The sequence below is a fragment of the Punica granatum genome, chromosome 2, assembly GCF_007655135.1.
Source record: "Punica granatum isolate Tunisia-2019 chromosome 2, ASM765513v2, whole genome shotgun sequence".
Taxonomy (NCBI): domain Eukaryota; kingdom Viridiplantae; phylum Streptophyta; class Magnoliopsida; order Myrtales; family Lythraceae; genus Punica; species Punica granatum.
The window spans coordinates 480,087-493,770 of record NC_045128.1 but is presented as its reverse complement, the minus strand read 5'-3'; the positions used below and the strand labels follow the sequence as shown (position 1 = coordinate 493,770).

Sequence of the window (13,684 nt, the reverse complement as noted above, 5' to 3'; positions counted from 1 at the left end):
GGCCGAATTATAACATGTCCCATGAACTTGTGCGGTATTCATGAGAGTGGCGATGAATAGTCAGTTGAAACTCAAACACCCTTCATTATGTAAAAGAAAAGGCTTGTACTCGAATTATAATTTGTCCCGTCATGAACTCTGTAGGGAGTTCATGAGAGTCATGGGAAATAGTCGGTTAAAACTCGAACATTCCCGTCATGAACTTTGTAGGATGTTCATGAGAGTTATGGAAAATAATCTCGAACACCTTTATTACAAAAAAAGAAAAGAAAAGAAAAAGAAAAATAGATAAGAATAAAAAAATGTTAAAAATTAAATAAAAAATTGAAAGTAAAAATGCTTCGTACTCGTCATGTGGGAAGGATGGACCTGGTTTAGTTTTTTAAAAATAAAAGAATAATGATAAGATGAAGATAAAAATTATATGCATTACGAAACTCCCAAATTCTTGGCCCTAACAAACCAGGAATGGCAAGCACTTCCTGTTTAATAACTTGGATTGACAGAAGATATAATTTTCAAGTAAGTTAATCAGCCAACTAATTTTGCCATCTATGAGCTCGGATATGGCATAGAGTGCTTCCCGCAATATTCCATGATATATACATATAGGATCGAGGGGAGATGTGTGTGTGAATTTATTATAAGTTAGGCTGGTCCTACTCATTCATATACTGAGTATATCAAAATAATTGAAGAAGCATGCGCAGCCACCAAGCAACGTCTTCTACCTTGACAAGAAATAACTGACATCATCACAACCCCATGTCCTGCCTATTGCCAAACCTTTTTTGTTTACGGAAAAAAAAAGAAATAGAGAAAAAAACAAAGCAAATCTCTAGCTAACTAGCTTCGAGATCATCTTCTTTCTTCTTAATCTTCCCTCCAACTTTTATGGCGAATTATTGTATAATACAATTATTTTTTCATGACATACTTCCTGATTTCCATCTCATTGTTGAATTATTATACGGTACAATCACTTAATTTTTCGAATATACGTTCGACTTTCATTCCATTATGCATTTATATATTATATGACATAATCACGTTATAGGACAAGTTAATCAGGCTTCCGGACCATGTCATCTAAAAGCAATGGCAATTGCCCATGTAATTAACACTGCATATATAAGTTTGTTGCATTTTGATTGGTCATTCCCCATATGCGATCCGGCACCCTTTCCCATTACTTTCTGGTTTCTATACACTTTTTCATTCACTAATTTCTGTATTTCCCTACCTTTCACATTCTTTTTCTAATTTGTTGTGGTTATAAATTAAGTTAAATGTAAAGAATTAAGAAATCATAAGGAAATCAAACCCATGACCAATCCAACTCACCTTTATACATATTATCTATACTCAATAAACAATTCCAAGCTGATTATTCCACAACGTCAGAAAGAAAAAAGGAGGGGTCGCAGTTAGTTTCGCATTCATTCACATACAATAAACCGAACTTTAAAACCAAACCTTCCCCCTGCCGGAAACAGTCGTAATATTATTCCCTCTCATTCTATGATTAATCCTTCTGTCAATTAGTTCCCTCCAATTTCTTTTTTCTTTTGAAAATTTTCAACTGCTATCTAGCTAGCTAGCTATCTAGCTATCAGCTGCTGCCGCATGGCCTCGATCTTGAGCTCGCAAGGGGTGGTCTTGGCCACAGCCATGGCTGTCTCCGGAACTGTAATCCTCCTTGCCCTCCGCCTTCAGAAGTCTCTGCCCACTTCCGCTCATCATCAATTCCCAGTAGTTGGGCAAATTGATCCGGCTGCTGCTCAGTCTTCACGGCAAGCTGCAGCCCTTCGTTCTTGTATATCTGCTACTGCTGGTATATATGTTTTTCCATGTTCTGTTGGTCTAAAAGATGCCCTTAATTTACTGAAGTGAGCTGATTAAACTCCGTGTCGATTGGGTATGTGTGGAAACTGTGCTGCCTTTTGCTCAGATGGGAAGAAGAGATCAGAGAAGAAGAAGAAGAAGAAGAAGAGGGTGCACTTTGCAGAGGATGTTGTGGATCCAATTGGTTACAGTGAGGAATTCAGGAGACAACATGGGATCATAATCACCAACCGTACATATAATAACAATTACCACAGCACTGACTACTGCTACAATCCCTCCCCCTCAACCTCATCATCATCATCAACTTCTTCCCCAAAGTTCATCAAGAAAGTCGGTGGCAAAGTCGTACCGGAAATGCCTGCAAACAGGATAGCCCTCTACAATGGAATCCTCAGAGATCGGGTCGTCCATAGATTGGCCTGCTCCTATTGATCACTGATCTTTCCTCTTCCCTTCATTTCTTTCTCTTCTTAGTTTGCTCTTTTTCTGTGCAGATGGAAAGGAGAAAAAGAAAAAAGAAAAAAAAATTTATTTCTTTTCTTGGTTGTTATATATGTAGAAAAAGAAAAATCCTGTTTGCAATTTGTTGGTTAGTTAGTATATTCTTGTAAATATTCGTCCGTCATTTCTATTTTGTTTTCTTTATGTATTTCCAAATTATAATATTATATTATATGATATAACAATATTATTGTTCTTGTCTTTGCTTTTATTGCACCAAACCACACCGCACCTCACCACACCACCCCGTCGAAAAAGATTGGGAAAAGGTAAAATTTGGTCCTCAACTTTTAACTCTTTTTCTATCTTAGTCCTAAATCTTTTATTTGGTTGGATTTCGCCCTCAATCTTTTCCGCACGGTATGAGTTCATTCCTTCTGTTCAAAATCCCGTCCATTTTCCTTGACATGTATATTCGTCAAATGAGAGTGCGCCACGTGCGCGACAGATCACTGCTACTCTAAATCGATTGTTATAGAGCAATTTCGATTCTTTTTTTAATCAGACCCGTAAACCGAACTAAGATATTTTCGGTTCTTTATTCCAGTCATCTGTCGGTGCGTGAGACGATAAAAGAGAAGCGATGGCTGGAAGCTGGAATCCTAAATGAATCGGAAATATCTTAGTCCGGTTTACGAGTCTGATTAAAAAAAGAGTCGAATTTGCTCAATAACAACCGATTTAAAATAGCACTGATCTGTCGCGCATGTGGCGCACTCTCATTTGACGAATATACATGTCAGGGAAAATTGATGGGATTTTGGATGAAATGATTGAGGTTATACTGCACGAAAAAGATTGAGAATGAAATACAGTCAAAGAAAAAATTTAGGATTAAGATTGAAAAAGAACTAACAGTTGAGGATCAAATTTGACCTTCTCCCAAAAAAATTCAGAAGTTAAAGGCTTGAAAAAGAGAGAAAAAAAAAGGGAGTATCAGAACTTTAAGCGTGCATGGGCCCGACCAACACCATATATTTATTATTTAATTTAATTAGCTCATTCAATTCGATTCGCTACACTAGCATTCAATATTCACACCCCACACACACACACCCACACAAATCTCGTACTGTAAGGAAGGTCGTCTGTGTATGCGTGACATATAATTAAGATTAGGCGACGCGTGGATGGCCTACGTGTTACGAGCTCGTCTGGGGTGGTAGACTAGACTAGTCGAGGTGCGTGCAATTCTAACACCACCTGACTGCCGACAAAAAGAAAATACGAGGAGGAAACATCGACCATGTTGTGGATCGAGGAATTCAATTTAAACATGATGGAGATCACGGATGTTGGCCTGGAACTGAGAACACATTTTATTTATTTAAACACCCTTTGCTTTCTAGAAGCAATGGTAATGATAGCGAAATGTCCCAAAACCATATATATCTGGTCTCTCTAGATGGTGCTTGTTATTATCTGATCGGGTGCGTGCCCTGTTGAAGCCGTCATTTTCCATGACTTGCTCTATGCCTAAAGTTTAGTGAATGACATTAGCTTTTGGTTTTTCTTTGATTGAAGCTTTCATTTATTTATTATTATTTAAATTTCCCTCTTGTTGGATTACTGAGTGTTCTCTCTGTGGAAGAAAGGGAGGAATTGGAACTGTACTGTAACGTAGCTCTATATATTCTGGTTTTGTAAATATCAAAGGAAAGGAAAGGAAAGGAAAGGAAAGGAAATGAAAGCAAAACAATCAATGTAATCAGATTATGACATTTCAAACATATTTTTGTAATTATATTTTTCCTTTTCTATTACTAATCGATTGATCTTTCCCGCTGCAGGGAGATGCCTCATCAGCTAGCTCAATTATTGGATGTAACTTTACCCTGCGACTTATAATGAAAGTGATTCTCATCTACACATGTTGCTTGCTCTCCCTTAAATAACTAGAGTGATGGAGAGAGAGAGAGAGAGAGAGAGAGAGAGAGAGAGAGAGAGAGAGAGAGAGAGAGGGAGAGGGAGTCACACACACAGATATATATATATATATTTATTTATTTATTCTCTGAAAATAAATAATTTTATATATACCATGTATTATCGCATGTAAACTAGCTATTAGTAAGATATATCTATTTGTTGTAGGATGGTGAAAGCTAAATAAATGGGTAAATATTGAGTCTCACTTACGAGAATTGAATTTATAATCTCTTGATTTTTAAGCGGAGTGTGTCATTACACTACATTCCCTTTCTATTGGATAATCTTTTTACACCAGTCAAAGTTGTTCCTGATACCGTGTGTAGCATGTGCCTAGTCTGAACTTTAGGTGGACCTGAAACACATTGCCAATTAATATTATGATACGACCCATCTGTTTTTAAAATATATAGTTATTTCGTGCTATTTCATGGAGGTACAGTTAATATATAGTTTTCAGCTGGTCAGTCATGTATTATCATCTAGCATGCGCGCCTCCATACTGCAACTTGTCAAGATCAAGAGAAGTAACATCCCATATTGAGTTGAGTACCGTGTGGTGTGAGCAAGGTCATGTTCTTGGAAAGCTCCTCCCAACTCTCTTTCAAATTCAGTCACCCAAATCATTATATATAATATTTATAATATTATATTATATGCTCTTTCAAATTCAGCCACCCGAATCATTTAAATATATATACATTTGAGTAAAGACTCGGCTATTGACTTTTTTTTTTTGCTAAGTACTTCAAAATTAGGTTAGTATATATAGTAGATGGATAATACTGGATCCAGGAGAAGTAAGAATCCAATTGGTACGCCAAACGATGTTGAAATTCCCTTTTATTACTCGGGGACGGCTCAATAATTGAGACTACTTGAAGGATAATCATGAGTTTGGGTATACGTTAGGCTATTTCTACCTCTTATTTGACCAATACACTCCTTTTGTCTACTAGTTGAATGCTCATGTGATACACTGATTGTATTTTTGAGTACTAAATTTAACAATATTTTTAAAGTAATATCTTAACTTAATCATTTTGATCTATCGTATTTTTATTTTTTCCATTATCCTATTAACTTTTATATGTATACAACATAAATGTATTTAAAAATAATTATAAGAATATCTAATACTTCAATCCCAACAAAAATATTATTTTATTTTTACAATGTATGTTTCATTATATGGTAGTAATTTTTTAAGTAAGTTGGTTCACAAATTTTTGAATTTTTATTTAGTAAAGTGTTGTATTTGGATAAAAAAAATAAAACTTTGTATAAGTTATACACTTTGAGAATTGTTAATTATTACTCTTTGCATCACCGATACTAATTATAATATCTATACAACTTCTAAGTATAATAGTTCTTTATTATGTATTTTTGAAATTGTATAATGAATTATATATTATATATGTTTATCCATATATTCAAATTAATTTACAATTTTATTGTCTCTATTAATTCACATTATTAAATGTACCAATTCTGCTTTACTTATGTATACTAATCTTCTTCCATTCGATGTTTGATGGTGTTTATTTTACCCAAATTTGTGTTAAAATACTATCAAAATTAACAAATTCTAATTGAAATATTTTATGTTATAATATAGTCGTATTTTGGGAACTTAAATAATGAATGAAATATACAACTATGAGAAAAATATAATTAATTCTTTTATCAAGTGATTTCTTTTATGAATATTTTTATTTTCAATTTGCTTCAAATACGTTTTCATAGTAAACGGTATCTTTTTATAAATCTCATATTAATGAGTTTCATATTGTATAAAAATATGAAAATAGATTTTTTAATCATAAAAATCAAAATATTAAAATATAATACACAATTCTTCTTCATTATTATATTATCGATGTTATATATATACTTAATTGCTGCAATTATAATATAATAGCAAAAAGTTTATTTACAAAATTTATCTAAAATATCTTTTAGTTATTATCATGGTAGAAATGTTATAAGATCTTTTATTTGAAACATTTTCTTTAAAAAATTAAAATTGATTAATTAGTTACACTAAAATATTTAATGCGTAATAAATATACTAATTCCGTTTTTTTTTTGTTACAAGGGAGGCACATGGACCTAGTGTATTGAAATAGAAATCCTAAATACCTAATAAAGGAGAACGAGTAGTCCTATCGGGTATCGAACCTAGGATCTCTTAGTCACCGGACGAGAAGTGCACTGCTATACTGTACTCTCTCTTGATTAATTCTCTTGCACTATATGTATATAGATAGATTTGCAGCAAATATATTAAATATATCGTTTCCTTTTCATTTGAGGCGGGAAAGGATTCGACGACTGGAACGATGTTGTTTGCCTCATGGGGAGGGACTGAAATATCACAGACGATGTCGTTTCACTATTAAATGGACGGCGTTAATCCGGCTCAGCATCCACATCAGATGGTCGTCACGAAGGGTTGACGCTTGGACTAACTTGTATAACGGAATTGATGTTTATGGACTAATTTGTTGGCTTTTAAAATTGGTGGACCAATTTGTTGCCTGCATCAAAGTTTATGGGACCAATTTGACAGTTTATTCAAAATTATACAAGAAGGATATGTATATCTTTAAGATTTATTACTCATAGAATTATATTTTTATATTATTCTTATAACCAAATAAAATAGTTTGAAACTTGTGACAATAATATGAGAGTTCGTGGACAGTGATACAAAATTTATGGTGAGGACTACCTAAAAAAAAAAATTTTTTTGCAGCATTTTCTATTCTCTTTTTTTATTATTATGAATATTTGAGTTCATGGTTTTTTTATTTTAAAATTTTAAAATAATTTCATAGTTGAGATTAGCTTCGTTAATTTCCAAATCTGTCTCCTGTGGTCATTCTTCCAATTTAATTTTTTTCTTTTAATTTTTCATTTGCTTTCATAATTTTTTAATTTATGAAATTATATTTCTAAACAATACTCATGAATTTCTAATCCCTATAATGGGTGCAAATGAAATTAGTAAAATTATATGAAAAAATGATGTATTAATACATCCATAATAAGTTTATTTTTGCACATAAAATTTGTTTACACATTTTTACATATTCTTTTGTTTGGACGTTTTACTCAAATGGTAAAGAATGGATTATCACACAAGAAAAATAAATTGGGAGTAATAAGGGCTGTTATATTTACAATTATAAATGTAGTTAATTACCAATTGACCGAAAAAAAATGGTAAGGAGACTTGGTAGAGTGATTATGGGTCTAACCATACTACAGTCATAAATATGGGACTAAGGGTAATATGGTACTTCAAATAACTAAAGGGGTGTATTAGCCAAATTGGAGGTGGAAATAGATCCCGACTTTGCTATATCTTCTAAATAACCAACTAAAAGTTTTCTTAATTCAAAAATCTATTCACAATAGCATGAGTTGCAATTTACTATACATCTAAGGCTTACTTAATATATGTGATTACTACGATTAGATGTTGTCGTGCCAAAACAGATTTCCATAGTAGCCACATCCACCGAAAGACATATATGTGTGTGTATATGTATATAGTTAAGAAGCCAAACAAACACTCCACCGAAAAAAAAAAAAAGAAGCCAAACAAACAACAACAACAAATAACATCATATCTTGGCATAGGACTTCCTAAATTTCCAAAGGAAATATAAGAGGAGTATCAAGAAGAATCATATTATATATAACCCTATATATATATATATCATTTAAATATTTTACTTTTGATATCGTCTATATTAGTATATATTATTATTGTGGCCGGTATATTATCAACCAATGTTGCACCCAAAAGAAAATATTATTAACCAATGAATTAGTTGCTTGACGAAAGAAAGTACGATAAAGTCCTTTTAGTTACATGCCTTAAGGCTTTAATAATTAATTGTTGAATTATATGTGTATGCCCATTTAATTTTTTGATTAAGGCCTTATAATTAATCATGGATCTGGGAGATAAACACATTACTTTCTTTCTTCTTTTTTTTTTTCTGTTGAAAACATTTTTTAGGGGGTGCGTTAAATTGGACCATGGGCAATCTAGAACTGCTGGGGGGAGGGGGGGGCATGTATGAAAGAATTATGGCACCCTCACTCACAAGAACGCACAAGAGTTGTATATGGTATGGGCAACTGAACACAAAATTAATTGCTGGCCGGGGAAATTGCAGTGTATATATATATATATATATATATATTGATTCAGCAGCAGAATCTATACACATCACTTCCTTTGTCCTATATAAATATTGTTGAACACATCACGTTAAATATATATATACATATATGCTCGTATATATAATATAGGTACATGTGTGTATATAAATAAATGAATTTGTTGCTTGTGGGGTTCAATCTATAAGTATTAATTAGCTCCCTCGTTGGCCACCAATTTTTTGCCTGTTATTTTATATACTTTATTTATTTATTTATTTTTGGTTGTCTCTATTTATATGTCTCTAGTAATGTGCATACAGGTCTGCAGGTTCTGAATTTCCAAAATGGTTGGGTGTTCACAATCACAAGTTTCTTCTCTCTTTCTTTTCTTTAAGGGGAAAAAGAAAGAAATAAAGAGAATCAGAAGAAAGAGATTAAAAGGTCTTTGGAGTGTTTTACCAATCACTCTAACCAATGGGAAAAAGGAAGGAGCTGGAAAAGATTGGCGTTTTGTACCCTTTGGCTTATAAAATATAAGAATGTTATGGGCCTGTTTGGTTTGATAAAATTATTTTAAAATCATGATTTTGATTTTAACTCTACCCACTACACAATAAAAACACACGTTTCCCAAGTCAAATTTATAATACCATCTCATTTGTCTTTTTCCACAATCAAAATCAAAATCAAAATCAAAATTACTTTAACTCTGAAACCAAACGCCCCCTATATATCCTCCTTCGACCCCAATCCCAAGAGGCGCCCAAACCGCCCGCCTCTTCGATTAACTTCAGATTGGATAAGACTTGTGCAGTGTATGGAGTTGCATCCGATCGATTAACTGGACCGCATATCATATGTGTGTGTATATATATATATATATATATATATATGTATTCATATATATGCATACAGATTCAAAAACCATATCTACAAGACGACGTCCAGAAACTACAAAAGTTTATTGATGATCATGACATATATATGCATAACATTGACAATCAATGAGAGCTATGTATATAGAGTCATGAGATATGAGTCGACTCTTAACGATATTGATCCTTGCCAATCAGTATAATGCTTCTGTACATATTACACAGTTTAGTTTGGTTCATATCAAGTCTCATCATCGATTTTAAAAAAAACGGGTTGCTAATTAAACTAGAAATGATAAAAATGAGTTGATGAATTATTATACAAAATTATCTATAAAAGTTAACTTTATATACAACTGGAAAATTTTGCATGATTTTCTCCATTTAATTTCTTTTAATTTGCCCATATACTATTGTTCATATTCAGAGAACTATGTATATCGTTTGCCGAGGGAAAAAATAAATATTGTTTTGTCTAACCAGAAACCTGCAGGAAATTATAAGTTTAGTGGAGAATGCGCTCATCACAAATCAAGTTTTTTCAACTTAATTATCTTGGAAGTGCACATGAATAACTTGGGGTAGGTGATGATGTGTGTGTATCTTATGGTTAGCTGTTCCCGAATCCCCTTTAATTTTTCTCTTCATATTAAAATATATGACCTCATCCACTTTAATATACATACATATTTTACATCGATAAATTTAGCGCGAGATTAAGAAAAAGCTACTCTTTTTATTAATAAATTAGCTCGTAACCCGCAGCATGATTGTAGTGGTCCATGATCATAATCATTTACCTATGCCTTTCCATTGATTTTAGTCAATAAAAGAGGCTATGCTTTTTTTTTTTTCCGAGTGAATTTGGGTTCAAAGCCCAATTGTATAAAAAAGATAAATTAAACATTACGAATGCGAGATATGATAGCCCCTATAATACCTCAGAAAAGTAAGAAATCAAGCCCATGAGAGCAAGTAAGAAGCCTATCGGGAAGCGAAAGTGCATAGTTCGATAACCAGTCGGCGCACATATTAACGTAATCCTCTTGAAACGCATATTCAACCATAACTACTCGGTGCCGACTCAATAGCTCTCGAATCTCCCGAACAATAGCAGCATGATGATTCCCTGCAGACTATATATATGTTTAATAGAGGCAATGCTTTTTGCTCATATGTACGTGTGCGTGAAGTTTAACTCCCTGCAGACTATGTAATATGGTGATAAGATATATCAATTTGTCATCATAAACCAAATGAAGAGTAGATTTACTTGCGAAATAAGCATACTTATTTTAGTAGTACTTGTATATAATTCTTGTGCCTAGCTATGTATATATATATTCATGCTACACCAAGTTTGAGTTTTATCTGATACACGTACTTAGAAATGACAATATATACTTCTATGCATGTACAAAAAGTCAAAATCATTTCATACTATTCAAATCACCTGACAGCAACACTTGTTTTCTTATTTTACTCATCAGTCGAATCTTACCTCATCTCTGTCTTAGACAAATGTAAACCTCCCATTAAACAAACTCCCATGACGACTCATCAGTACAGACCAATCAAATCATAACGCCTTTCATCAATCTATGCTAGATGATGTTGAATAGGCCCTCTGGTACGACTTAAAGAGAGAGTATCAAATATATATGTAGTAAGTGAAAAGTGACCTCGTTAGCTAGGGATTGTGGGAAGAAGGTGCTAGTTGGCTTAGTGGATGGTGATGTCTTTCCCCGTAACAGTTAAGCTTAGCTAGCCCTGCCCGCGTTGTAAGGTTTGAATTTATAATGACCAATAATGATCAGTGAAACACCGATCGAGTAAATTCAAGATGAGGATTAGGGTCGTTAATTAAATAGTGCATGGGTAATTAATGACGACCGGTGATGTGCCTCTTGATAAAGTTAGATGCTGGAACATCCGTGACAGTAAGTATGTTCCAGAAACTTACACTATTTTAGTAATTATATTTATTATACTGCTATGATATAACTTTAATCTGCAGGGAGAATATGGGGTCCCTAATATTTTTTTGTTGTAATTTTACAAAATTACCCTCGTTAACTTTAATCGTAGCGTAGGAGGGAAAAAAATCATATATATTAAAATATTAATAAAATTTTAAAATCACCACTCCTATGCTTTCCAAATTTCTCTTCTCGCTCCTCACATCACTCCACGTGTCCCACACTCCCTTAAACTCCCTCTATCTGTTTCCGTTCTTCTCCCCTTGGGCCGCTTTTCCTTTATAATAAGTTCTCATATTTTCTTGCTCTTTTAACCTTTCTTTTATTTTTAATTTCACTATTTATACTTATAGAAAGTTCTACAAGTATCGATGATATAACTTTTCATTCATTATGGATAATAAAACTTTTCATTAATTTTATAATGTCTTTATTTTGATTCCAACTAGAATTTTATAGTACGCCAGACTTAGCACGGGGGCAGAGCTCTAGTTAAAAATTAATAAGTTACAAATAGTTGAGCAAAATAAAATTTGCAAAATAGAGTATATTATGCTAAGAGACCAAATTAACCTTTCATCAGAAGTAGGATTTTTTGGGCTTTAAAGCTTAGTAAGGCCCGGCCCGACAATAAGGCCCAAAGTTTGTTGCTCGGCCACCTTTGAATGAGGTCCGGGTTAACAATAAGGTTCAAAGTTTGTTAACTAACTCATTTTCTCATTTGGACTCTCTCTCTCTCTCTAAGGTTCACCCTCTATCTAGGCTCTTCCTCTCATCAGAATTGGGGACATCACTATCCCGTTCCGATGATGAGAAGTAAAATTTGTGCTTTTGTGCTCACAGCCCTCTCTCTTGAGCGAAGAATGTTCCATTATTGCCCGGTTATCGGCCAATTGTGACTTTGGGCTCGAGTGGAAGTGTGAATTGGGCTCAATTTGTGATCTTCTCAGGCCCAATTGTCGGAGGGCACAGCTTCGCTTCAGATTGAGGCTTCAGCAGCTGCCCAGGAACAACGTGGGGATGTACACCGGGTTCCTGTGACCAGAGGTTTTACGTGTCCCAGACCCTAACAAGCAGTTAAAAGGATTTTACCTATTGAATCACAGGAAGGATTTAGGGATATGTTTTGTCAAAACTTTGTAGGATTTGCGAAAGGTATGATATTTTACATTAAAATTTATTCCAAACCCCGTTAAGGTAATTTCTGTAGTATGGTATTTTTTAGCATATATTTCACTTGCATTGTAGATATATGTTCCTTTCAGCACACACACATATATGTATCATTTCTTATAAAAATTATTCTGATTTTTGAAAAATATATTTACTTCTTAACACAGTAACATATTTTTCAATATGAATTTTGTATTTTATAAGATAATCAAATAATAAAATTAGACTAATTCGGACTGGTTAGGTAAATATTTACAACTAATGGTTTCAAATACTGCGAATTGTATATTTATTTAATCATGGTATATCACATATTTTTAATAGATAGCACACAAATTTAATTACACCTTTTCTAAATATGAAGGTATATGACATCCTTATGTTAAATATATTATTTTTATTTTTTGCACTACAATAAGTTCATATATTATCACAAGAGTTAAGATATATGAATTTATTTAAATAATGTCTTTTGATCTTTTCAATAGATTATTTTAATAATATTGTTTAGTTAATGAGAAAGCATTTATTATATAAAAGTCAATTTTACTTTTTCAGTAGGTTTTACCTATGCATTGCACGGATTCAATAAAAAAAATTTATTATAGAAAATTCCATTTATTTATAATGATATAAGAAATTGAATTTAGTAATATTTGTTAATGTAGATTTTATAGTTACAAATCTATAAAACATACAAATTTTTTTGTACTATATAAACTTAATTATAATATGAAAATACTTAATTTATTTAAGATTCTTCACTATTTTCACATTTTCATAATATTAATAAATCATATTTACTTTTTACGTATATAGAGCTATTTGAAGAAAAAAATCACATTATATCTCAGTAATATAAAAAAATTCAAATAAACTAACAATTATAGACTTTTTGTATATCTAAACAAATATACTATCATTTGTCTACTGATAATTATTTAAAACAATTACCAAAATAGATTTTCATATTTATATATTTTCAGAACATATGTATTTATTTATTTGATAAATATTTTATTAATGTGAATTAATAGTATATATTATAATTAGGCCACTATTTAATGCATTTGTGTTCAAGTTTATATATAATTAGTTTTCTATCCTGTGTGTTGCAGGGGTTCGTTTTTATATATTCCTATACCAATTTTTATTGTAATTATTTACATTTTAAAACACAAATTTTCTGATTAAAAT

General features: G+C 32.4%; 1 protein-coding gene across 1 annotated transcript; it reads left to right on the top strand.

Annotated features, from left to right (window-relative positions):
* The first annotated feature begins 1,256 nt into the window (after positions 1 to 1,256).
* Positions 1,257 to 2,550, top strand: LOC116194116. Its single transcript, XM_031522845.1, has 2 exons — positions 1,257 to 1,834; positions 1,952 to 2,550. The coding sequence occupies exons 1-2, from the start codon at positions 1,627 to 1,629 to the stop codon at positions 2,278 to 2,280; spliced, it is 537 nt and encodes a 178-aa protein (XP_031378705.1). The 5' UTR covers positions 1,257 to 1,626; the 3' UTR covers positions 2,281 to 2,550.
* Positions 2,551 to 13,684: the final 11,134 nt, after the last annotated feature.